Source organism: Rhinolophus hipposideros (assembly GCF_964194185.1).
Source record: "Rhinolophus hipposideros genome assembly, chromosome: 21".
NCBI classification, from domain to species: Eukaryota; Metazoa; Chordata; class Mammalia; order Chiroptera; family Rhinolophidae; genus Rhinolophus; species Rhinolophus hipposideros.
Window position 1 is genome coordinate 43844853 of NC_138067.1, and position 26466 is coordinate 43871318.

At 54.5% G+C, this 26466-nt stretch overlaps 2 protein-coding genes across 4 annotated transcripts; one reads left to right on the plus strand and one right to left on the minus strand.

The window, feature by feature from the left end:
* The first annotated feature begins 323 nt into the window (after positions 1-323).
* PPFIA3 (PTPRF interacting protein alpha 3) lies at positions 324-21508 on the plus strand. The gene is made up of 30 exons (XM_081032029.1): positions 324-571; positions 4649-4903; positions 5161-5262; positions 5653-5817; positions 6182-6256; positions 6751-6825; positions 7146-7367; positions 8396-8542; positions 8635-8769; positions 9164-9247; positions 9400-9531; positions 9990-10052; positions 10211-10290; positions 10580-10724; positions 11285-11472; positions 12651-12873; positions 13502-13665; positions 13794-13921; positions 14650-14743; positions 14930-15011; positions 15713-15913; positions 17187-17249; positions 17409-17435; positions 18527-18702; positions 19122-19219; positions 19398-19573; positions 19662-19730; positions 19955-20126; positions 20571-20642; positions 20728-21508. Exons 2-29 carry the CDS (start codon positions 4664-4666, stop codon positions 20627-20629), a joined length of 3585 nt encoding a protein of 1194 aa, XP_080888155.1. The 5' UTR covers positions 324-571; positions 4649-4663; the 3' UTR covers positions 20630-20642; positions 20728-21508.
* Positions 20972-26379, minus strand: HRC (histidine rich calcium binding protein). Of its 3 annotated transcripts, none has more exons than XM_081032031.1 (6): positions 23596-26379; positions 23446-23516; positions 22815-22883; positions 22502-22556; positions 21985-22021; positions 20972-21816 (listed from the first exon to the last, which is right to left on the minus strand). In XM_081032031.1, exons 1-6 carry the CDS (start codon positions 25202-25204, stop codon positions 21780-21782), a joined length of 1878 nt encoding a protein of 625 aa, XP_080888157.1. In that variant the 5' UTR covers positions 25205-26379; the 3' UTR covers positions 20972-21779. The 3 variants fall into 3 exon arrangements, with proteins under 3 accessions (XP_080888157.1, XP_080888158.1, XP_080888156.1); XM_081032032.1 differs by having other exon boundaries at positions 21503-21816; positions 23608-26373; XM_081032030.1 differs by having other exon boundaries at positions 21503-21816; positions 23429-23516; positions 23596-26373.
* Positions 26380-26466: the final 87 nt, after the last annotated feature.

Below are 26466 nucleotides of genomic sequence, written 5' to 3' on the forward strand. Positions count from 1 at the left end.
ATCCCCTGCCGGGCTCCGCCTCCCGCCCCAGCCGCCTCACGCTCCTCGCCTATTGGCCGACACGTCTTAAGCCCCTCCTCCCGCTCTCCGCCCGCGCTACCCCTCCCGGCCCGTGCGGAGGCGGGGTTTACCGCCGGCCGGCACCGACGCTGCCTCCCATTGGCCACTAAGGGCCGTCTGTCAGTCTCCTTTTAAAGGGGCCACGACGGCCGGGGAGCTGTGGGGGGGGAGGGAGGGAGGAGGAATTTTTTTTGGGGGGGAAGGTGGGATTTGGGGGCGCTGGTGGGCACCCCTGGATCTGACGGCTGCGGCCTCGTGGGGGAAGGCTGAACGGTGACAGGGGTAGGGGTCTGTTTCAGGGGGTAGAGGTCTGTGAGACCGTGAAGGGGAGGGGGTCCCCAGCGCCCAAGCCGGAGCAAGAGACGCGGAGCCCGCGCGAGCGGCGGAGACAGGGCTCCGGAGCTACAGATCCGGGCCCCGGCCGCCGCCAGGGGCCCCGCCCGGTCCCCCCACCCCACCCCACGTCCCTCCTGCAGCCCAGCTCCGCCCGCAGCCGCCGCGGACCAGGCAGGTAAGAGCCCGGCCCGGCCTGCCTGGCAGCGCCCACCCCGGGGACCCCCTCGCCGAGTTTTCCCCGCATCTCCAAGATCCTAGGTTCCCTTCTTCATCCCGGGGGACCTGAGAGCCCAAATTTCACAGCCCAACCCCAGAGAGTCAGGCGTGCCCATCCCGGCTCTCAGAGTCCCCAGTCGAACCCTAGAATCCCAGGCGTACTGCCTCCTTGCGCCTCTTCCAGGGCCCAGGAGCCTGGATTTCAGTTCAACCCTGGGAACCCCTCTGGACCTAGATCCTCCTCCTCAGCCCAGTCCCGGGAGCTCCAGACACCCGCCGTGGCTGTGTCACACTCCCTCGGCGAGGGCTAGCCGTCCCCCGTCGCGTCCGCATAGTCCCCCATTCGCGCACCCCGTCTGCCCATCTTCAGCCCTCTGGCTTGAGCAGCCGGCCGCGTCCCTCAGTCCAGGCCGGCTCCGCGGCCGCCCTGGACACAGGCCGGCTCTGGAGCTGTCCATGGTCAGCGTACTCGGCAGCCTCGCTTCCCCCACCTCCTGCTGCCGCCACAGGAGAGGGGGCGCCGGCGGCGCGGGGATCTCCCCCGCAGCGCCTTTGACCCGGGGTACCCGGGCCCTCGCCGACCTGAGTGCCTGGGCCTCGGTTCCGCTGGCCAGGCTCTCAGCCTCCTCCTCAGCAGCCCAGGTTTCCGGGACCCCAGCACCTTCCTGAGGAGTCAGGGCTTCTGAATGTTCCTGCCCCGTTCACCTTAGGGACCTTGGCATCAGGGGACCCAGATTCCCAGCCTTTGCCCCCTTTAGAGTTCAACAGCCCCTGTGCCCCTCAGACAAATATACCCAGCCTCCTAGGACCCCAGCATCTGCCCCATTAGGGATTCAAGCGCCATGACTCTCTCCCTTTCAGGGACTCAGGATGCAATTCTTAATGCAATTCTTTGGCATCTGCCCGCCCTCCCCCCTGGAGACCTAAATACCTTGTCCCCAGTCCTGAATCCCCTCAGGCACCCAGGAGTTCAGATCCCAGCTTCTGTACTGGCCACCATCCTTTACCGAGGCCATATGCCCCAGCTCTCCTTCCCAACCCCCTGTCCTTTATCTCCACAAGGATTCAGGAGTCCAGGTCCCCAGTTCTGCCCTCCCCCCACCCACCTATCTAGTTCCTCAGCTCTTAGGAACCCAGGTCGCCACGGCCTCACAATCCCTCCAGCAACTTGACATCTCCGGTGGCCTTGACAAACCCATTTCATCCCTATTTCATCTCAGCTGCTGGGCTCCCTGGGACTCTATTCTCTCCCCTCAGACCCAACTTCTTGAGATCTTTCCAGCACCTCATTGCCTTCTCAGGCCCATATCGTGATGTCCCATCCTCTGAGTACACTCAGGCTTGAGCCAAACATACATGACTTCCTCAAAATGTGTTCTGTGACCTAGGCTTATTAGATAACCTAGAATCTACTCACTGTCTTCCACATTTCCGGTTAAACATTGTTCTTGCAATGCTCCACATTCTAGATTCTTTCTAGATCCTGAAACACTCTCAGTCAACATCTCTGTTCTGTCTTCACCCAAGGCATGTTTGAAGTTCTAGGTTAGATGGTAAATTCTAGGCATGTCTTTCCCCAAATGAATTAAAATATCTAGATAATTCCCCCCAAGCCAAATTCAAATCCTACCATCTTCTCAGATATATTCCCAACTTTTAGAAACCAGTCCTTGCTTATTCTCTGCTAAATTTTCGTTTTAGGTGTGTTCTAGCTTCCAGCCACAGCCTCGGCATTGCTCTAGATTCCATTCTCTTCCCAGGGGCATTCTAAGTTCTAGAATGTGTATCTTCCAATTGTGTGCTGTAGTCTTTCTCCAAATTGTGCTATCAATTCTAGAATACACTTTCCCACTTTAGGTTCCATTCCGTTCTACAGCCTTAAATCTAGGGGATTCCCATTGAAGTGTTCTACCTTACAACTTCCTTCCTCTGGTTCTAAACCCTAGGCCCATCCATTCCCACTTTCTCTGCCCATCTTTTCCTTAGGGTGATGTTAGTTTAGAAGTTGTCCCCTGGTGGACTGTGTGCTTCCTCCTCCATCTGCCATTTGAGCATTCTAAGCATGCTCTAAGCTCTCTGCTCTTTTGGAGTCTTCAGCCTAGAAATGTCCTCATTTCCAGAATACCCCACCTTGCCTTTGCCAGCTCAGTCCTTATAACAGTAAATTTTCAATTCCCAGCATGCATCTTTTTGAATCTTCCCCCGGGCATGTCTAAGTTCCAGGAAAACTCCTTGATACTTTCTAGGTTTTTCTTCACCTCCAAGGCATGTTTTGAATTCTAGAGAACGTCTTCTGCATTCTGAGTTCTAACATTGTCTAGACACATGATTAAACCAAGAATGCAACCTTTTGCTATATTCTGTGTTATATTTTCATCCGTAGTAGGTTCTGAGTTCTAGATTGTCTCCTGACTTGGCTCATTGAGCAATTCACTAGGTATGTTCTTAAATATAATTCTGGGGTCACCCAAATGCTCTTTAAGTTATTGATTGTTCTTGGCTGGTTCAATGTTCCAGACCTGGGTTCTAGAATATGCCCTATGTGCAGCTTTTACCCCAAGCACATTGTAAATGTGGAAGCATATGTCCTTTTTCCACTCTGTACTGTGTCTACATGCCAGTGCCTTTCTAGATTTTTGCCCTGCCTTGTTGTGTTTTGATTCCGTCTCAATGAATTTGAAGTTCTAGAGCAGCCTCTCTAAAGATCCTGTTGCATCTCCTGAGTAGGTTCTGGGTTTTAGATACAATGTTATTGTGGGACCTATGGCTGGCCTGCTCTCTTATAAACATTTTCCTGAATCTGGCCTCTGAGTGTTAGGATTCAGGTATCTAGATTCCCAAATGCACCTGTTCAAAGACCCAAGGGACACAGCTGCCTCCTCTCCCAGGTCCCGAGGCCCTCAGTCCCCTCCTCTCCTCACAGGAGTCCAAGGCTCCAGTCCCAGGCTCTGGACACAGTCCACACATTGGGTGGGGCTGGGAATTATCTACTCTCAGAACCGGTTATGCTGCTGTCAGAAGGGAGAGATGGAAAGGAGGGAACAGCGTGAAAGTCCCTCCTGCTTTCGGCTGGGCCAGCTGGACCCGTCTGACTTGATGTGTGCAAGGGAGCGGCTCAGGGCACCTCACTTCATCTCTGCCCACAGCTCGTGTATGCAGACTCCTGGGTCCTGGAGTCCTGGACTCCTGGGTTCTGGGACAGGAGAGGTCTGAAGTCTGGGATTTCTAGGTCTACAGTTGGAGGTTGAAAGCCCAGACTCACTTCCCTGGGGGTGGAGGGAGTGTGGTCTCAAGACTCCTGGGATTGGGAAGGAAGGGGCTGGAGGCTCAGACTCCTGAGTATGGGAGAAGAAGGGGACTCCAGGACCTAGAATTCTGTGACCCGAGGAAGGAGGGAACTGGATCCTCCTGGACACCTGGGTCATAGGAGATGGCTAACATGCCCTGAACCGGCCATGCTTCCCTCCACCCCCTGCAAGTGGAGTGGGTCTTTAGATTCTTCTGGAACTGAGGTCCAGATGAGAAATGGAAGGAGGGAGGAGTTGGGCTGGAGAGCAGGTAACCGCGTGCCAGTGACCTAATTCCGTAATGCCAGTCCTGTGTCCTCCTGTAGTCATGGTTCTCCACTGGGGCTCAGTTTTCTCATTCATGCAGTGGGTTGAGGGGGATTCTCAGCAGGGCCAAAACAGGAAGAGACTAATTTTTCCACCTTCCCTCAGGCAATGCCTGGATCACCCGGTTTCGGTTTCTTGAACTAGGCTGGGCCTAGATTTGTTGCTAGTGCCTGATGGAGTCTGACCTCGGTTTCCCCAAATGCTATCACGCAGGTAGCCAGGCCTAGTTTCCTGAGAGCAAAGGGTTTCAGTTTATCCTGTGCCATGATTAGAATGGACAGGCCTTAGCTTCGTCTGCGCAATGCCTGGGTGGACCTGCTTCAGTTTCCTCTATGTAGTATCACAGTGGTCGTGCCGCATTTTCTCTGCCTGTCCCTTGACAAGGCCGGACTCTGTTCCCTGCCCCTTCCCCGCACCTGCAGGCCAGCACCGCCGCCATGATGTGCGAGGTGATGCCCACCATCAGCGAGGATGGCCGGCGGGGCTCTGCGCTGGGCCCGGACGAAACGGGCGGCGAGCTGGAGCGCCTCATGGTCACGATGCTCACCGAGCGCGAGCGCCTGCTGGAGACGCTGCGCGAGGCGCAGGATGGGCTGGCTACAGCGCAGCTGCGGCTGCGCGAGCTGGGCCACGAGAAGGACTCGCTGCAGCGCCAGCTCAGCATCGCGCTGCCCCAGGTCTGGGCGGGGCCGGGGCCGGGGCGGGGCCTGCGGCAGGCGGGGTCTCCACAAGAGGGCCGTTCGGAGGGGCGGGACTTGGCGCGGAAGGGCGGAGTCGGGGAGGCTGGCTTTGCCGGTGACGGGCGGGGTCTGAGCTGCTAGAAGGGGCGGGGTTTAGGCGAGAGGGCGGGGCCTTCAAACTCCCAGTCCTGGGCAGTGAGGGAGATAGGGGGAGGATTGATCTGATTGTCCCTATCCTGTTCACATCTGGACAGGAGTTTGCGGCTCTGACGAAGGAGCTTAATTTATGTCGGGAGCAGCTGCTGGAGCGGGAGGAAGAGATTGCAGAGCTGAAAGCGGAGAGGAACAATACGCGGGTGAGGGGTGTTGGGGTCGAGGCCTAAGTGGGGTGGGCGGGGCCTCAGGTGATGCAGCCTGATCCATCTTTTTTCCCCCCTGCATCTCACCTTCTTGTCTTCTCCTTGTCCCCACTTCTTGGTTGATCCCTTCTGGTCTCCTCCTTGCTTCATGTCCTCTTCCCTCTCTCCTCCATAACGGTCTCTTTTCCCCGTACCACTCTACTCCTTCCTTGACCCCGCCGGTACCTTTGATATCCCTGTTTTCTTGACCTGTTTCGCTCTTTACCCCTTTGCTTGGCTCCCCCTCTTTCTTCATGTGTCCGCCCCTCTTGTCGGAACCACCTTTTTCTTCTACCCTGCTTCTCTTCCCTTGCCTCTTTTCTTTGGCCTGGCGCCCTATCTCTGTAGCTTCTTTTGGAACACCTGGAGTGTCTGGTGTCCAGGCACGAGAGGTCACTACGCATGACCGTGGTGAAACGCCAGGCCCAGTCCCCAGGCGGGGTCTCTTCCGAGGTGGAGGTGCTCAAGGCTCTAAAGTCCCTCTTCGAGCACCACAAGGCTCTGGATGAGAAGGTATGAGAATGGAAGAGCCTGGGTGAAGAATGGAAACCCGTGGGTTGCTGGGGCTGTCCTCAATTGGAGAGATTCTGGCTGTGATTGGTTGGGGATGTCCTAAGTGGGAAGAATGTTGCCTGTGATTGACTGGGACAGGCTATGCAGACTGGGACTTTACTGGTTGATAATGGAAAAATGAACTAGGTTGGGAGCTACAAGTGGGTGGGGCAGCTTTGGTAGCGGGTTGGGGCTGCACATCCATTATGGATAGAGGAATTCTAATGTTGCACTATCAGGCCCTTCCAAGAGTGTTCTGCATCATTGACAGCTGTCCTAGATTGGATTTGATCTCCATCTCATTCCTGTTCTGCCCCATTCCCAGGTCCGGGAGCGGCTGCGGATGGCACTGGAGCGGGTGGCAGTGCTAGAGGAGGAGTTGGAGCTGAGCAACCAGGAGGTGGGACATGGCCAAGAAAGGGAGGGAGGATCTAAGGAGTTCCCAATGAGGTGGAACTGATTTGGGGTTCCAGAATCTGTTGGAGGCAGAACTAGAGCAAAAGGCCAATAGAGTTGGACTATGGAGAGAACCAGTGGGGTTCCTAAGGAGGAACTCAGTGGGCAGGGCCAAGAGGAGAACTGCCCATTGAAAATGAGTTTAAAGTGAGAACCATGGGCTGGGGATAACAGAAAGAACCCACTCCGAAGGAAATGGTTGGAGGGGGAAAGTCAGGATAGAAGAGGACATCTCCACCAGGAGGCTAAGTGCAAGAGTAAGGCTGGACACCCTCCCTGTTAGGCAGGTAAGGAGAGCACAGGGTCTAAGGGTAAACTGTAGGGTGGGGGTGGCCCCAACAGGACTGGAAGTGTTTATGACCTCTCCTTAGAGAGCTGGTGCCAATGGAAAATAGAACTAATTTTCCTTCTGTCCTGATATCTCTTTTCCATTCCCAGACTCTGAGCCTTCGAGAGCAGCTGTCTAGGCGCCGGTCCGGGCTGGAGGAGCCTGGCAAGGATGGGGACGGACAGGTAAGAAGTGAAAGTCTTTTGTTCCCCTTGTTCTTCATTGGTCCCCATCCTTGTGACCTCCACTCAGCCCTCTAACTTTGTGATGGTCATTTTAATGTTTGATATTATCCTCACTGACCCTAGAATATCTGAACTCCTAAGACCTTACTGGCCTTTGACCTTTGATTCAGGTCCCTGGCTAACTTCTGTGATCTCCATGACCCTTACTGATCTGTGATTCACTCTCCACCCCCATCAACTTTCTCCTTGCACTCCCTCTATACCTCTGTGTTTACCCATTCTGTGTTCTGTCCCTTCCTTCCCCACTGTCTCCACTCCAGACCCTTGCCAATGGCCTGGGTCCTGGCGGGGATTCTAACCGGCGCACAGCGGAGCTGGAGGAGGCCCTGGAGCGGCAGCGTGCAGAGGTGTGCCAGCTGCGGGAGCGCCTGGCGGTGTTGTGCCGCCAGATGAGCCAGCTGGAGGAGGAGCTGGGCACCGCCCACCGCGAGCTGGGTAAGGCGGAAGAAGCTAACGCCAAGCTCCAGCGCGACCTCAAGGAGGTGAGGCCAGGGCCCCTAGTGGGCTGCTGTCGGTACCCCTTTGCCCTGATTCTCCCCTGCCCCTTTGGCCAAAGTCACAGAGCTCATGAATGGTGGAACCTGGATTTAGTCCACAAACTATAGATTCTTCTCCTCTCTGAGCCTGTTTCCTCACCTGTGAAATGGGACTTGTGATCTTTGTTAGAGGGTGGCATGTGGCACATACATGGCAGGCATTCAGTAAGTGATCGTAGTTATGTCATCATTGAGAAATTCTCTGTGCCTCTAAATTGAATTCCTTTGTCTGCATTTCAACCCATCCTGGTTTAGGCCCCTTGATCCTAACTCCCATGTCCCAGGGGCTGCTGGGAAATGTAGGGCATGGATTCTCAAAGGCCCTGGATGAGACAAAAGAGTGAGTACTTTAGTTCTCATCATTGAGTGAGCCCTAGGGCCTTCACCTCACGTTTTAAGCCTGAATGGCTCTGGGGTCTGTTGGGAAATGTGCTCCACCACCACAAGGGCTCCCAAACAGGAATCCATCTCCCATGAGACCCCGTAGCACCTTCTCTGGGGTTCTAAGCCTGTGCTACCCTGGGGGATCTTGGGCGATGTTGCTTTCCAGATGGAAGGGACCTTTGTTTCCCATGAGACCCCAGGACATTTGCTCTGTGATTCTAAGCCTCTGCCAGAAGTTGCTGAAAAATCTAAGGCCTGGATTTTTGAGGCAAGTGGTTCAAGAAGAGTGGAGACTTCCTATCCCACGAGCCTTAAGTCATCCATATGGGGAGAATCTAAGCCAGTACTAACCTAGAAACTCAGGAGAGGTGTAGTACCACCATCTTAACTCTTAGGTGGCAGGGAACCTAACGTTGGTTGGCTACTGCTGGGAGCTCTTGGCAGGTGTGATTCCACCATTCTGACGCCTGTATGGCAGGGGACTTCAATTCCCAGGATACCCTGGGATGCCTGATTTGGGGTTCTAAGCCTAGGCTACCCCCAGGCCTTCTGGGAGCTGTAGTGCATGCTGCCCTTTGCCACCTCTGCAGGCCCTGGCGCAGCGGGAGGACATGGAAGAGCGGATTACGACACTGGAAAAGCGCTACTTGAGTGCCCAGCGCGAGGCCACGTCTCTGCACGATGCCAACGACAAGCTGGAGAACGAGTTGGCCAGCAAGGAGTCTCTGTACCGGCAGGTGGGGGCACAGCTGTGGAGGGACGATGGGGGTTGAAGTCTTGGCTCGCGTGACCTAGCTACTTCCCTCTCCCCGTCTCTGTCCTCCCCTAGAGTGAAGAGAAGAGCCGTCAGCTGGCCGAGTGGCTGGACGACGCCAAGCAGAAGCTGCAGCAGACACTGCAAAAGGCAGAGACTTTGCCTGAGATAGAGGCGCAGCTGGCCCAGCGCGTGGCGGCGCTCAATAAGGTGAGGGGATGCCTGGAGTCTCTGGGAGGGGGCGGAGCCTGGAGAAGGCGGGACCTTGAAGCTGATCTGCAGTCTGGGTTTTGGGTAAAAAGGCGGGACCTGGAGTCTAGGAAAGGGATGGGAGTTGGAATGGGAGCCGAATCTGGAGGTTGGGCGTGGGTACGTTTTCTAGTTTGGACTGAAAGGATGAGTGTCCTGAAATATGAACTGACAAAGGGACAGGACCTGTAGACGGGGGCAGGGCCTGAGTCATAAGTGCGGAGTATGGAGTCCTGTGGGGAAGTAGCCTGGAGCTCTGGGGTCAGGCCTAGCACCCAGTCTTGGAGGAGGTGGGATTGGAGTCTGACTGGAACCTAGTGGGGCAAGGTCAGATATCATGGGTTCCATTTCTTAGGCTGAGGAACGTCATGGGAATTTTGAGGAGCGGCTTCGGCAGTTGGAGGCCCAGCTGGAGGAGAAGAACCAGGAGCTGCAGCGGGTGAGGGGACAGAAGACTGCAATGAGGGCGGGGCTTTGAGACTGTGGGAGGAACTTAGATGAGGGGCTGGGCTGGGGGTGGGAGCTTAGAGCAAGGGCTGCGGTCTGGGCGAGGTGGGCTTCAGTACCCCTGACCCCCTGTCCTTTCGGCAGGCCCGGCAGCGGGAAAAAATGAACGATGACCACAATAAGCGGCTGTCTGAGACAGTGGACAAACTGCTGAGCGAGTCCAATGAACGGTTACAGCTTCATCTCAAGGAGCGCATGGGGGCGCTAGAGGAGAAGGTGCGCCCCAACCCAGGATTCCAATTGATAACCCGGGATCTTGAACTACTTCTTGTCAAAATCCCAGGGCCCCAGATCTTTTCCCCAGATCCATTATTTGAGATCTCCCCAAACCTGGTATCCTGAATTCAACAGACTTCTCTGCTCTATTGCAGGGACCACTCTTTCACCTAATCTAAATACCCCAAGAACTGAATTCTGGGGCACTCATAACCTGAGCTCTTGGGTTTTCTCCAAGCCTCTAACCCTATGGATCCTCAAACTGAATCCTCTGATTATACAGGATGCAGAATTCTGGGGCTCCCAGGGACTTCCCTTCCCCACTGCATCTTTGGCCCCACAACCCTGATGACCTCCAGCTCACCCTTCAAGCCCTCCTCATTCCCCCTGGGGTCTCAGGCCCCCAGAGTATGTCCCATTCAGGCTTCCCCCCCTCACTGCACCCCTGTTCCCCACAGAACTCACTGAGTGAGGAAATTGCTAACATGAAGAAGCTTCAGGACGAGCTGCTCCTCAACAAAGTAGGGAAAGGCCTGGAGGAAAGAGTATGGAAGGGAGGGGCCTTGAGGGGAGGACCACGGAAATGAAGCAGGCATTGCTGGGGTTGGAATCAGCCTGGCTGGGAGGGGCTGTTCCTTTGGGCACATTCTGACCTGACACCTCCAATACCCTCCCACAGGAGCAGCTCTTGGCAGAGATGGAGCGAATGCAGATGGAGATCGACCAGCTGCGGGGGAGGCCACCATCCTCCTACTCCAGGTGGCAATAACTTTCCTGCCCCACCTTTGCTCATGGACCTCCTTGGCCAAGCTCATCCTTTCTGATCCCCTTGTCTCCCTCACCCCCAATCTCTGTCTCCCTGAGACTTCCCCTGATTCCTCTTATTTTTGATCCCTGACTTCACGACCTGACCCCAGATCCTTTTTCCTGACCTTTGACTTTAGATCCCTCTCCTAGTCTCCTGACCCCAGGCCCTTCCCCATGACCCCTTATCTCTGTTTCCTTTTCCTGACTCCTTGGTCTCTGACTTCCCTCTCCATGCCCACAGGTCTCTCCCTGGCAGTGCCCTGGAGCTCCGTTACTCCCAGGCACCTACATTACCTTCTGGCGCCCACCTGGATCCCTACGGGGCTGGCAGTGGCCGGGCAGGCAAAAGGAGCCGCTGGTCAGGGGTTAAGGATGAGCCCTCCAAGGTCAGCAGCCACTTCCGGGGCCTGGACTGGGCAGGGATTGGGAAGGCAACAGTGGGAAAGGGGATCTAATATGCAGGGCTCTGGAAGGGGGCTGGGTTGAGAAGAAGGGTCTTCTCGACCCATGCTGTCTTGTCTCCTTCTCCCACGACTCCATCATCCCCACTGCCTGGATGTCTCTTCATGTGAAAATCCTGCTTCATGGTGAGAACCTTAGAGGAATGATAGGGTGGGGAGAGGGATGGGGTCTTGGGGATGGTGGGCAGGGTGTGGAATCCTAAAACAGGTGAAGTGAAGAAACGAAATGAACTAGGTAAAAGGAAACAGTGAAATCAGGGGAGGCGGTGGGGTCATGGGTAGGGGTGTGATCAAGAAAATGGACCCATCAAGAGAGAAAACTGAGAGGGAAGAAAGTGGAGGCTGGATCACATGGTTAGGGCATTCAGTGTCAGGGGACATAGGCAGGGTCATGGAGGGTGGGCAAGGTCAACAGAGTTGAAGGAAGACCCAGGGCCTACCCCAGCTCCTGCCCACTGTGTCCCTCTGTCTCCACACAGAGACAGGAGTGGGAGCGATCTGCCCCTGCGGGGTCCATGCCACCCCCATTTCCTGGGGAACTGGATGGTTCAGATGAGGAGGAGACAGAGGGGATGTTTGGGGCTGAGCTGCTCTCCCCCAGTGGGCAGGCCGACGTGCAGACACTGGCCATCATGCTTCAGGAGCAGCTGGAAGCCATCAACAAGGAGATCAAGTGAGCGCTGTCCCAGTCCTGCTCCGCTGCCCCGCCTGAGCAGATCCCACAGCTCTGAAGCCTGATCTGAAGGCCAGAGCCCATTTTCACTCCCACCATCCTCAAGGACTTCTCCCAACCCAACACTCCAGTGGATACTGGATACTACCTCCAGTATCCAGGACTTCCCCAGGATGCACCCAGAAGTCTCCTATGTGATACACTCCAGAAGTCTCCTATATATATCTATATATATATATCCCCCAGTCATATATGTCATACACTCCAGAAGTCTCCTATATATATCTATATATATAGATATATATAGAAGTCTCCCATATATCTATATATATATATCCCCCAGTCAGTACTTAGAATTTCCCAATATAGCAAAGACTGTACCCCAAATACAAAAATTCTCAACCCAGTACATCAAGAATCCTCCAGTGCACCATTGATTTCATGACTTCATGTAGCCAGTACGCAGAGAGTTTCAACACAACACAAGCTCCTCATCCCAAAACAACAAGAATCTTACTCTAACACATCAAGAACCGCAACTCTATACCAAGAATTTCTACCAAAAAAAAAAAAAGAATTTCTACCTAATATAAAAGGAATCCTCAGTTTATAAGAATCCCCCATCACATAAATTCCACCCTGAATCCCCAGCAACTGTCCTATTTAGCAATTCTCTAATAACACTCTCCAACGGCCCCAGCAAATACACCAACATAACCACTACCTTCCACTCAAACTTGTTCTGACTTGAGGCATCAACTCTCATGTATCAAATGACTCCAAGATTTTTCCAAATCCTAGGTTGACCTCAGAATCCCGGATCTCATCTTGATCTTATTACAACATTGCTTCTTGCCGTCCTCCTTGGAACTTGACCTCTTGCCCATAGTGATCCCTTTATGATTTTCCAAAACCACTTGGTTATCATCAGGGTCACCCCGATCCCAATCCTGATCATCCTCCCTAATCCCTCCATAAACTCCTGAGCCCATCATGACCCCTTGCCCCCTTGAACCTGTGAAGCTGTCGTGAATCCACCAAGGCCCTCTAATCTCATTATGCCTTCCCCAGAATTCTTTTTTTCCTCACCAATCTTTCTGGCCCATTGGGATCCCCAGACTCCCGCTCCCACTGTCTGCATCAGTCATCTCACCCAATCTCCCCCTTTCCCTTCTCAGGCTAATCCAAGAGGAGAAGGAGACAACAGAACAAAGGGCAGAAGAGCTGGAGAGCCGGGTGTCTGGCTCTGGCTTGGACTCGCTGGGTCGCTACCGCAGTAGCTGCTCACTACCCCCCTCCCTCACCACTTCTACCCTAGCCAGCCCATCCCCTCCCAGCTCCGGCCACTCAACACCCCGTCTGGCACCTCCTAGCCCTGCCCGTGAGGGCACCGACAAAGCTGTGAGTGTTCTGAAGTCTCAGCTTGGTGGGATGGGTATGATGTCAGAAATGGCTCCCCAACAAACAGCAACAATAACTTCTCACACCGGGGGTTTTCAAAACCAACCTTACCTTTCCCTAAAAGTTGCAATTCAAAGGGCAAACTGGGTTCTTGAACCCTAACTTTACTTTAGTTGTATCTGGTTTATTTTTATCTATTTTATGCATTAAGTTTCTGCATAGAGTTCTTTTTTTTTAATGTTTCTGTGACTAAACATACATTTGAGAACTACCATTAGATCCTCAGAATTGACTTTTGAGGAAGGCATAAGAGATATTAGCCCTATTTTGTTGCCCAAGTTATCCGGCTTCCAGAACCTGTAACCTATTAACTTCCCTTGAGGCTGTGTAAATCCCACTCCTGACACCATAAGCTAAGATACTATAAATATGGGCTTGTCAAGCTCCAGTGGGACTGCATGGGGGCTTTGTTTCTGCAGCTCACCCCCACTTGATCTAGGCTATTTTCAGAAATGGTGCCCCAAACCAGAGGCATCTTGGACACCCCCTAGTAGATATCCCAACTAATGAAGAGCCCCAAACATGACTCCTCCAACTCAATCCAGCCTCTCTACCTCTCTGTCCCCAGAATCATGTCCCCAAGGAGGAATCCGGGGCTCCACGAGGGGAGGGGCCAGCCATCCCAGGAGACACCCCACCTCCCACTCCCCGCTCTGCCCGACTTGAGAGAATGACCCAAGCCTTGGCACTGCAGGCAGGATCCCTGGAAGATGGGGGCCCCCCACGGGGAAGGTCAGAAGAGACAAAGGATGGGATAGGGACGGGCTTGCTTGGGAGGATGAAATGGGCATGGACAAGGAGTTGGGATGAGAGGGGGCATCCCAGATGGGGTCTGCTCTCACTCTGTCCTGCTCACTCAGTGAGGGTACCCCAGATTCCCTGCACAAAGCCCCCAAGAAGAAGAGTATCAAGTCATCCATAGGCCGTCTCTTTGGCAAGAAGGAGAAGGGGCGAATGGGACCACCAGGCCGGGACAGCTCTTCTTTGGGTGAGTACCCTGATTCTAACCCTTCCGTCCTCCCTACCTCCCTTCCTTCCTTCTTTCCTTCTTTCCTTCCTTCCTTCCTTTTCTCTTCTTTACATATTCACTTGACATTCATTCATGTCTTCATTCATTTGGTAATTCATTTAGGATGTGAAAGAGACAGGACTTGGTAGAGGAAGAGGGGAGGAGGAGGAACAAGGAAAGGGCCCTCTGAGGTCTGTCTGAATGACTGGTGGGATAAATTAATTTCTTATTTCATTTACTTCTTTTTTTTAACAGAGAAAGAGAGAGGCACATCTGGTGTGCTGGAGCCTGCTTGTACTGGTTCATGAGAGCTAATAGTTAAATTTTCAGGAATTTTGTGAACTGCTTGACATCACATTGGTAGCTTGAAATTCACATGGTGGGATTATTTATACCATGGAAATTGGCAAATGCTACAAATCAGAGAACCTCCTCTCTTTCCAGGGAGCCAGTTAAACATTTACCAGCACACTACTGCCACCTTTGACAAGGCCAGCCCAGTGAATTCTCTATTTTTGGGGTGTCTCCAATTTACTGTATGGGAGGTGACATTGGCCCTTGTCTGGCTTTATTACTTCCTCTCTGTTGCCTCATTTATTACTCCCTAGGGGCCTCTGCTTTCCTAGCATCCTTCTCACGACCCCCAGCATGAAAGATTCTGCCTTCCCCTTGAGATTCTCCCAATTTTTGTCCCTCCCCGCCTCTAGCTGGAACACCCTCAGATGAGATGTTGGCCACTGATCCTCTGGGGCTAGCAAAGCTGACAGGCCCAGGAGACAAGGACCGAAGGAACAAGAGGAAGTGAGTGTGGGGATGGGGAGAGGGAGGAGGACTTACAGAGGTTCACATGCATTTTTTTTTAACCTTCTGCCACATTTTCTACATTCATAAAAAGTGCTGTGGGAGGGGCTTGTAGTGAAGGGGACCATCCAGTAGGGCTGGGTGTCTCTACCCCTGAGAGCTCCTGCCCTGGCTCCTTCTTCCCAGGCATGAACTTCTGGAAGAGGCCTGCCGCCAGGGCCTGCCCTTCGCTGCCTGGGATGGCCCCACCGTGGTCTCCTGGCTGGAGGTACTGAGGCCCAGCAATGCCCTGACTCTTGATCCCCAACCCGTGACAGTCCACTATTAAGGCTGCCTGGGTCTACCCAGCACCATCCTCCCTAACCCAGATGTGAGGGTGTGTGGGGGGTGAGGCCCTGAGAAGGGTAAGGCTTCTTGTTGATCTTCCTGTTCTTTCTCCTTCTCCCCCTGGCCATACCCTCCGGTTCTGGTCTCCTGTTGTCTCTCGGTGTCTCCCCATGTCTCTCTCCCTGGGGTTCTCTGTCTCTATTTTTATGCCTCTTTCCCCATCTCCATGTTCTGTCATTGCCCATATTTCTTCGCATGTCTCTGGGTCTTTCCATATCTCTCTCCCAATATCTTTTGCTCCTTCTCTCCCCATGTCTATCTCTCATCTCTGTGTGTCTCTCCTCATCTATATCTCTCCCCACCCCTCTCTTTCCCTTTTGACTCTGACATTACCCTTCTCCAACTGTCTTCTTTTGTCTCCCTACATTCCCTCTGACTCTCATAACTCTTTGACTTGCCCTATCTGTTTCTGCTTACTGTGAACTTTCCATGTCTCTTTCTCCCCCCTTGCCTTTCCCCATCTCTCTGTTTTCGTCTCTCTCTCTTTCCGTCTCTCTCCATCTCTCTGGTTTCTCCTCTGATATTGTCTCTGTCTCTCCTCTGCCTCTGGCTGTCTCTCTCCCGCTCCCTTCCCTGGTCCAGCTGTGGGTAGGCATGCCTGCGTGGTATGTGGCCGCCTGCCGGGCCAATGTCAAGAGTGGTGCCATCATGGCCAACTTGTCGGACACAGAGATCCAGCGCGAGATCGGTATCAGCAACCCGCTGCACCGGCTCAAGCTGCGCCTTGCCATCCAGGAGATGGTCTCACTCACTTCACCCTCAGCTCCAGCCTCTTCCCGCACAGTGAGTGTCCAGCGGCCAATCTCAGCCCTCGCTGCCTCAAGGCCCTACCTCTTATCCTCAGACTAACCAATCCTAGCCTGCTTACTCCAGCTAAGTCCCATAAACTTACTCCCCATAAGTCAACTGGATTATCTGGGGGGGTCTCTCCTCAGGTCTCCTTGCTCCTCTGTACCCCGATTCCTCAATCTGTCTTACACATGCAGCCAGATGGACTGTACCAGGAGAAAAAGCCAAATTCGTATGGTTCCCTTCAAGTCCTTTGATGAGAAGCCCACACCTTCCTCCTTTCCCGACTGGGCCTTAGCACCTGCTGCTCCTTTTACTTGGATCACCCCTCTCCCTGTTTTCCCCAAGACTGGCTCCTTCACATCCTTGAGGTCTCAGCTCAAATGTCACCACCTCCAAAAGGCCTCCCTAACTCAACAGCTAAACTAGTCACTCATCCATCACCCCAGTACATCAATACCTAATTTTCCCCATAGCATTTACTGCTTTCTAATATTTTATCCTTCCCTTCCATACAGAAAATTATGTGTACCATGCTTAATTCAGCAATTATTTAACTCTTTGCCATACTTGCTGTTTATGTGTGGGATTTTTTGTGCCTGAAGCACCTCAATGTAATTTGTGGACATCATAATAAATTAGTCCAGAAAATTACTTCAGTAAGCATCCCCTAAAAATAAGAACGTAGCCACCACACCCTTATCATACCTAAGACATTAACATTATTGTTAATTTCATCTACTATTCAGTTTATATTCAAATTTCCCTTTGCGTATCCCAGACCCTACAACTGCCTCGTACTCAGGAGGTGCTACATAAATGCTCGAATCAATGTATGATTCCTAACTTGTGGGGTTGCTGGAAGCAGGTGTTTAATAAATCTGAATACACGTCCCCCTCCCCTCAAACATTTGCCCCGTTGCTGTATCTGCCACCTCACTCTGAATCCTCACTCGGTAAGTCTGTGTGAGATCCGAGAGGTGACATCATTGACACAGGGCCACACGGCAAAATGCCCAGAAGGGCCTCAATTGAAACCTGAATTTGTCCAAATCCCAAAGCCCATGTTCTGGTACACAGCAGGTGTTCAATAATGATCATTCCTTTTCTCTCTCACTTCCGGGCCCAAGCAGTGACGGGCCTTTCTGAGCCAGAAAGCAGTATGTGTATAAATGTACATGGCCTGGGCCTCTAGGAGCATGACCCTCTAGCCCTCCGCTATCCAGAAGCTCTCTATCACCCTCCATAATACCCCCGGGTCCTTCAGTCCACAGGAAACGTGTGGATGACACATGAAGAGATGGAGTCCCTTACGGCCACGACTAAGCCCGTGAGTGCCCCCTGCTGGCGGTCTTGGGGTGGTACTAACTCTCCCTGCGGTGGGCCGTGGGGCGAGTCTGGCTGTCTGTCCTACTGTTCGTCCCTCCAGCCGTCCTCCGCCTGCCCCATAACCCACCCCTTCTCTCCCCTCTTCCCACTAACGGGTCAGGAGACCAAGGAGATCAGCTGGGAGCAGGTAGGGGGCGCGGGGCGGGACGTGGGCGCATGAACAGGCTGTGCACGCTGCATGGACTCCCTTCCTTTTCCGAGCCCCGCCCCTACCCACGCTGGAGCATTCCATCATTATCGCGGGGGCGGGGGGAGGGCGCTGCGCGGAGCTCGGCTCTGGACTGTCTCACTGTGGTTTGGTGGGGTCGGTGTAGAAGCCGGGTGGTTCCATTGTTAGCGTGGTGCACGGGCCATCCCATTATCGTGGGTTGCTGGGACTCCAGGAGCTGTTCCGTTGCTATAACTAAAGGGAGACGCTGAGGACTGGTTTCCGTCTGATTCAGGGGGAAGTGGCGCTGTTCCAGTATATTGGGCAAAGGAGAAAACATTTGGGGAGGGGGGCAGCACATCAGGGCTCTGAGAAGTCAGGAAAGAGGAGCTACATACACTGTTCTCAGGAAGGGGAGGCGTGAACTCACCTGAGGTGGAAAAACTTGGACTGGGGTCTTTGTTTCTAAGCAGGGGGAGGTATGGATTGTTTCCTTATGTTAAAGGCAGTGAAGGACTTTGGGCTGATCCAGAATATTGTCCTGGACCAGATACAACATTAGACTAGTATTTTCCAGACAGTGCAGGAGTGATGGATGGATCCATTAACCTTTGTTGTGAGGAGAGCTATGTGGGAAGAATCCATTGTGCTCACTTGTGGGAGTAGTGATGTTGGACTGATCTGTTCTGAGTGGGGACAATGCTAGATGAGTGCTTCTCAAATGTTAATGTACAGTTCAAGTCACCCCAGGGAGCTTGTGAAAATGCAAATTCTGACTCAGCAGCCTGGGGTGGGGTCTGAGATTCTGCAATTCCATCAGATTCCCAGGTGATGGTAATGCTGTGGGCCCAAGAACCACACTGAGTAGATAAGGGTCTATTGTTTCATTATGAAGGAGTAGGAAACAACTTTGCATTAGTCCACTGTCCTGAGTAGAGATTGGCTATGGTCTGGGCCAGGGGATGGAAAAAGAACAAACTTGGGTTGGGTGGGTTGGACTGTTCCCTTTCATACATACATGGGAAGGGGTCAGAGGACCTGACACTTCCCCCACCTGCCCATGGCCCCAGATCCTGGCATATGGCGACATGAACCACGAGTGGGTGGGAAACGACTGGCTGCCCAGCCTGGGGCTCCCCCAATACCGCAGTTACTTCATGGAGTCGCTGGTGGATGCCCGCATGTTAGATCATCTTAACAAGAAGGAGCTCCGGGGCCAACTCAAGATGGTGGACAGCTTCCACAGGTGGGGGCTGCCTGGCCAATGGGACAGTCTCACGTTTAGAGTCTTTGGCCAATGGGACTGGTAACGGGAAATTCCTTGGACACTCTTTAGCCCTTTAGCTTGATTCTCAGGAAATCTTGACTCCTGTGCCCCTTCCAGCAATTAGATGGTCCACTAGGAAAAGTGCAAATCCTGAGACAGCTTGGCTAGTTGACTCCACACCCTTTCCTGGTTAACCAATAGGAACTGCCTGTCGATCTACCCCAACTCCCGGGAAGGTCAGCAATCACTAGAACTGACCCAGTGGAACAATTCTCTGATCTCTCCCAGAAAAGCACAGTCAATGGGGAGGGCCTGATAGGAATGGGGAGGGCCCGATAGGAGCAGCAGTCATGCGGTTGTGAAGGCTCATCTGTGACTCCACTTCCCCTGCTGCTCAGGGTGAGTCTGCATTATGGGATCATGTGCCTGAAAAGGCTCAACTATGACCGGAAAGACTTGGAGCGGAGGCGGGAAGAAAGTCAGACCCAGATCCGCGGTGAGTAGAGGAGCCTAAGAGTCCCGCTGGAAGCCAAGTGGAGGGGTCTGGGGAAGAGCGCTACCATAAACGATGGGGTGGAGCCAGCATAGGGGGCGTAGCCAGGAAAGAGGAAAAGTGGGTGGAGGTATGGGCTAACCTGGACAGGCCTGCAACTGAGGCGCCCTTCTGTCTCCAGACGTGATGGTGTGGTCCAATGAACGGGTCATGGGCTGGGTGTCTGGGCTGGGCCTGAAGGAATTCGCCACAAACCTCACGGAAAGCGGGGTGCACGGGGCGCTGCTGGCCCTAGACGAGACCTTTGACTACTCCGACCTGGCCTTGCTCCTGCAGATCCCCACGCAGAATGCACAGGTAAGTTGTCGCTTGGCCCGGGGGGATACTGGGCATCCCCACCTCGCAGACTGCACGCTGCAACCCCTCTCCCACCTCTCCTCCCCAGGCCCGGCAGCTTCTGGAAAAGGAATTTAGTAACCTCATCTCCTTGGGCACAGACAGGCGGCTGGACGAGGTGGGCGCAGCAGCAGCTCTGGAGGCTCCGCTCCTAGCTGTACCTCAAGAGTCGGAGCTGAAAGGGTGGAGCTTGAGTTTGCCCCGAGTCGTGGTTGGAGGCGGGGCCAGGATGGGGGCGGGATTAAAGGAGAGACTAGACACGGGGAGGGGTGGAGTCAAAGGAAGGGGCGGAACCAGAACAGGACCCTAGTCCCTCACTGGCTGCCCGGCCCATGTACCTAGGACAGCGCCAAGTCCTTCAGCCGCTCCCCATCCTGGCGGAAGATGTTCCGAGAGAAGGACCTCCGAGGCGTAACCCCCGACTCAGCTGAGATGTTGCCCCCCAACTTTCGTTCGGCCGCAGCAGGGGCCCTGGGCTCGCCGGGGCTCCCTCTTCGCAAGCTGCAGCCGGAAGGTGGGCGGCTCCCCAAAGCGGCAGCCCTTCCTCCTTTCCCCTTCCTTGGGGTGGGAAAAGGATCAACTCAACATTCCAAAAGCCTCCCTCTCCGGGTTCTGAAACGGGCTAATCCTTTCTCCTCAACCCATGACAAATGGGCTGCTCCCATATGCCAATTCTCACCTTCAGGTGTGGAATGGATTAAGCCTGTACCCCCTTTCCAGGGTGGGAAATGAACTCGCCCAGTGTCACTTAGGCACCTTGGATGAATCCAAGGCTGCGGGTAAGGGAGGGAAAAAACGGCATGGAGTCATGCTGTTGTTGTAATCTCGGAAGGGGAAATCCAAGGAAGGACGCTAGGAGTTGAGGATCAGAGAAACCCTGGAGGGGAATGGGCGCGCGTGTGTGTGTGTGTGCGTGCGCGTGCGCTCCAGGCTAAACAGCTGCATGCTCTCCCTCCAGGCCAGACTTCTGGGAGTTCCCGGGCAGACGGCGTTTCGGTCCGGACCTATTCGTGCTAGTGCAGGCCTCCAGGTGAGGGCTGTACTGGGAGATCTTGGGGGTTGGGGGCGGCACAATGGATCTTCACTGCTCCACGTACTACCCCGCGTCAATGCAGGTGACCTCATTCGGATGGAAGAATCTTCCAGAGGCTGGGCTGTTCCCCCTTCTGCCCAGAGTGTGGTCTCGCCGGGGAGAGCGGGCGGGGGAGCTCGCGCCATGGACTGGACCATCTGTACAGACTAGCGGGGAGTGCGCGTTCCCGCCTCACAAATGGACTGGGCCTGGACCAAACCACAGGAACTGGACCGAGAGGGGGAAAGAAGAGGGCAGGAAGAAATCCCGCCCCAAACTTCCGCCTTCCTTATCTCTACTTTGTAATTTATTGATCAATTTCCGATGAGAGATGGGTGCCCATTCCCCCGCGGGAAGGGGGCGGGGCTTCCCTCCAGGGCCGCATGCGAGGGGAGGCTGCCCTCTCCCCTTTCTTCTCCCCAGTCGCGGGGTCCAAGTCTTCCTTCTTCGTCCGAAAGGAGGGAGGGGGACTCGCTGCTACAAGCCTCGCCCCCTGTGCCTCTCAGTCCCACCCCGCCGCGTCCGGACGCGGGTGCTGGGGGTCAGCTGTGGGCGGGGTCCCTTCTCCCTCCCCAGTGTCTCGTGTCCCTAGGGCCCCTCCGCCCCCCGTGCTGTGGCCGTGTCCGTGCCCCGGGGGTAGGGGGCGCAGAGATGCTCTCCCTGCGGCTCCGGGGTTTGCATGGGAGAATCCTCTTTCCACGATGCCACTGGGCGACGTGGCGTGAGGGGAGGGAGGACGGTGGGGGAATCTTCCCCCGTCTTGGTCAGCCTCCCTGCCCCAGGCGTCACTCAGTGATCACGGGTAAAGAGAACTGTTTCAGAAAGCTCCCGTGTTGACTGATTTATTTGTCAAGACCTTAAGAAAGCAAACCAACCACGTCGAGGACCCAGGAGTCCAGGCTCCTCCTTCCTCAGACCCACGAATCCAAGTCCCCAATCCCCACCCGCGTTCCCCAGTGCCCTGAGAAGCCAGACTCCACGGTTGACAATGAGGTTCCGGGGAGCTCTTTTTTCAGAGAAATAAATATGGTTTGTGGAAATGGGTTGGAGGGCCGGGAAGGTATATCTGCCGCAGCCGCGCGACTGGATCAGGGATCAGGGTTCCGGAGTTTCCAGCATGTCCGCCAGGGCCCTAAATAGGGGAACGCAGAGGTTAGACAACCGTAGTGTCCAGAGCTCACCCAGGGCGCAGAGAAATCGTTTTATATACAGGGAAATGGAGCCCCAGGGTTGTCCGATTACTCAGTGGGACAGCGCTTCTCTAAACTGGGCCCTTAAACTACCCCCTCCACACACTTACTGGTACAGGGACGAGGAGAAATAGTCGACGTAGCTTCCTGTGGGAGAGAAAAGACAAGAGGCTTGAGGGGTACTCCACGGGCGAAATTTCGGGACCGCTTTTCGGAGTCCGGGATTAGGGCGAGCTTCGTCCTTTTCCTAATTCCTTCCCCAAGACGAATTCCTTCCACTGAACTCCTTTGAAGGTCCCGCTTGTTCCTCCTGGCTCTGGGTGTTACTGGTCCTTCGAATGCCTCTTGCTTTGGCCCCTCCCACTTGGTTCTAGGCTCACCCCTCAATCCTGAACCTATTTTTGCCTCCCAGGCTTCAGCATGTATCCCCCATCTTCTCTCTGCTCAGGCTCCGCCCCTCCGTGTTCGCCCTGCTCCACCTAGACTCCCAGCCTTGGCCACGCCTCCAAACCTAGTCCCGCACCACAACCTCCCAGTCTTAAGATTTGGCCCTGCTCCCACCAAGGTTCGCCTCGCTGGGTCCTGCCCCTTCTTCAGGTTTCTTCTGAGCACTAACACCACGCTCACCTGGAGTGCAGACAGTTTCGCAGACCAGCGGGCAGAGGTAGCAGAACTGGCAGTGCTGGGGGCGGGGATGGGGAGAGAGAATGAGCCATAAGACATGGTCAAGGGCAGACTAAGGATGGGGTCTCCAGCAGGAGGTTAGCTAGGTGGAGGTTAACGTTAGAGGCAGGATCAGGGATGGAGTCAAGGCTGCCTCAGAGGTAAGGGGTTTGATCAATTTGAGAGCAGAGGCCAGGATTGGGGGCTGGAGGTGCTCAGATGGTCCCCCGCCATCCTGAGGCCGAGTGGAGCCTTGAGTCTCAGGGAGATGTCTCACCTGGCACTGGTCACAGTGCTCTCCCATGTTCTCCTCATCACAGTGACAATTCTCACATTCAGTGCATCGCTGAGGACAAGAGGAGCCTTGTTAGACAAAACCCTAACCCCATTTGGAAGCCACCCCCCACCCCGCCATTCCCCAGTCATCCATCCTGCCCCCAACTCCTCACCCTCATTACCTCCAAAATTGAGTTCAGTATCTGCCCTCAAACCTACTTCTCCTCCTTGCTCAGTTTCCTCTGGCCCCCTCCTCTGACCACGTCGCCCCTCACTGTGAACTGATCTTGAAGGACACTCTTCACTCCCTCTTTTCTATTCTCCCCACAGCCTATCAATCTCTAGTCCCATCCTTCCTGTCGCCCCCACCCCCAATATTTGTCAAGGACTTTCCTCTCTCCCCACATCCACAGATGCAGTTCAGGCCTCAATCTCTCCTTCCTGGACCATTGCCCCAGTCTGCTCCTTGGCTTCCTGGCCTCCAGTCTGTCCCCCGTGTGGCCTCAGAAGTGTCTTTCTTCACTTGGAACTGTCCCTGCCCCTCATTTGCTCAGAGCCCTCCCAAGGCACCCCAGGGTCCTGGAACAAATTCCATGGACTTCCTGGTGGATGGACCTGGGCTGGGGACATACATTGCAGAAGGAGCAGTAGCCACACAGGGACCCTGGCTGGTAGTTCCCGTACTCTTGGGCATCCTGTGGACCTGTGGGGACAGGAGGGCAGCAGTGATCTAGAGTGGCTCAGTTCCTCCGGTGCCACCCCCACCGGGCGAGAGCTCTTACCAGTGTCCTCACCACTCTCCTCACTGGAGCCACCTTCAGCTCCCTCCCTCCTGGCCAATGGGTTGGGGATGATGGTGAAGGGGAGCTCATCTTCCTCCAGACCCTCCTCTTCTTCCTCTTGGTGGTGTTGGCTCAGTGGGGCCTGAACCTCAGGCCTCTCTCTCCTCCTCTCTTCCTCTTCTTCCTCCTCTTCCTCCTCCTCCCCCTCCTCCTGGCTCAGGCTGAGGCCATGACCTTCCTCCTCATCTTCCTCATCCTTGTGGTCCAGGCTGCCATGGTGGGTGCCTTCTTCGCCCTGCTCTGAACCTTCATCATCTTCCTCATGGGAGCTGTGGTCTTCCTTCTTCTCTTCCTCAGAATCTCTCTCCCTCAAATAGCTTCTATCCTTGACCCCTGTGTGTTCTGGAGGCTGGTGGCTAATCTCTTTGATGGGCACTCTGTGGCCAGTCCCTTCATCTCTCTGGCCTTGTTGACTGAGAACTTGGTGGCTAAGCTTGACAGAGATGTCCTCATCTTCCTCCTTGAGGACTCCATGGTGGTGATGGCCAAAGACTTCTGTTTTATACTCATCTGGGAAGTCCTCCTCCTCAGTACTCTTGTGGCTTTGAGGTTGGTGGCTTGCAACTTGGTGGCTGAACTTGACTGTGATCTCCTCCTCCTCATCTCCCAGGCTGTGGTGGGTATGTCTGGGAACTTGGTACCAGTGTTCAGTGGACACATCCTCATCCTCATCTTCCTTGTCTCCGTGGCCTCGATGCCTGTGGGCCTGGTGTCCGTACTCAGTGGAGACATCATCATCATCACCATCATTATCATCATCATCTTCTTCTTCTTCGTGGCCTCGGTATCCATGGCTGGGGACAGGATGGTGATGTTCATCTGAGACCTCTTCATCCTCTTCCTTCCCGTGGTCTTGATGCCTGTGGGCCTGGAGTCCATACTCATTGGAGACATCATCATCTTCTTCTTCTTTGTGGCCTTGGTGCCTGTGGGCCTGGTGTCCGTACTCAGTAGAAACACCCTCCTCACCTTCGTCATCATCATCTTCTTCTCCATGGCCTCGGTGTACATGCCTGATCATATGATGTTGATACTCACTGGACATAACTTCGTTCTCATCCTCATCTTGATGGCTGTGGCTCCTGTGGCTGGGGAAGTGGGGCCCATGTTCAGCTGAATCGTCCATGTCTTCATTCCCATGGCCTCTGTGCCCATGGGCCTGCCGAGCATGCTCTGTGAAGACCTCCTCATCAGAGATGTTCTCGTCTGTGACCTCATGGCCTTGGTACCTATGGCCTTGGAGTTGGTGACTGTATTCCCTGGAGACATCTTCGTCCTCTTCTCCATGGTCTCTGTGGCTCCAGAATTGATGCCCACTTTCTGTGGAAACATCCTCATTCTCATCTCTATGGCCTCTGTGGCTGTGGATGGGGTAGCCAAACTCACCTGATGCGTCCTCTGAGGGCCCTGTGACTCCTGCATTGTTGTTCCAGTTGCTGGGGCCAGGCCCAGCCCCTCTCAGCTGCTGGGTCATGGCGGGGGGGAGGAGCAGGCTGGCCACGGCAACCCAGAGAAGAGAAGTGTGCAGCCATGGCCCACGGTGGCCCATGGGGACAGACAGACAGCAGACCTTCTTGTAGGATGGCTCCAGCTGCCACTTGTGGCTATGTGGATGAATGTTGGGGGTCCTTGTCTCTTTTTGGATCTTTCTCTCTGTGTTTTTCTTTTGCTGTGTCTCTCTCTAGCTTTGCCGGTCTGCCTTCCTCTGGACACCCCTCTGAGGCAGTCTCAGGAGCCCCCTGACCCCCCTTTCGGGCCCTCCCTCCCACTTTCCAGCCAATAGGGTCTCTCCCCTCCCCTTTCTGTGGCTAAATTTACTCCCAGCCCTGAGTTATTCTGGGTCAGTCCCGCCTGCCCTTCCCCTCCTGCTCCTCCTCCTCTCAGCTGGGGAGGGCTAGGTATAGGGGTCTGTCCTTGGCCAAGAGATGGGGCCTAAGGGACTTGATTTTAGACTACCAATACGTTCATGTTTGGCAGCTGCAAAGACAATGGCTAGGCTTTTAGTGGGCCAAGCTGGGGGAGTCTAGGGCAGCTGGGGGCAGAAGGGATGAATGTGAAGGGGGTGAGAATCCTGCCGTGGAAGGATTGGAGGTTCGATTCTGGGGGGTTTCTGGCAAGAATGGGATACTCTGCTGAGAGAGCGGTTGCTAATATGGAGGCTTTGGAGAGGGAAGAAAGGAACCCTGCTCCCAGCACATATACCCATGACCTCCTGTCTCTGGAACTCAGATCTGGGGGCAGGGGACAGGGCCAGGCCAGGACTATAAATACAGAAAGGGGGGAGGGGGGCTCAGGTTACCCAGAGGCTGCAGCTGTCCCTGTCAGAGAGAGAGATGGCAAGAGACACGTGGCCCTGACTGTCTGTGTCACTGTCTCCCATTCCTCATTCTGTCACCATTGCTCCTTGGGTCACTATCCTTCTTTATGGTTCTCCCTCTCTCTCTCATGGTTTTTGGCACTCACTCTCTCAAGGTCTCTGTCCCTCCTCCCCAGGATTCTGTCCCTCCTCATTCTTGGGCTTGTCTTTCCCTCTCACTCTGAGTGTCTGTCCGGCACCCAAGTCTTTGTCTCTCCCTCTGGGTCAATGTCCCCCTCCCTCATTTCTGGCATTCCCTCTCTGGGTCTCTGTCCCGCGCTGTCTGGGTTTCTGTCCCCTCTCTTGGGTCTCTGTTCCCCTCTCTCTGTGCCTCTGTCTCTCCTCTGGGTCTGTCTCCCCTCTCTCTCAGTCTGTCCTTCTCTGGGTCTCAGTCTCACAGTCCTGCCCCGCCCTTTGCCCCGCCTCCCACTACGTGTCTCGGGGATTCCCCGCCC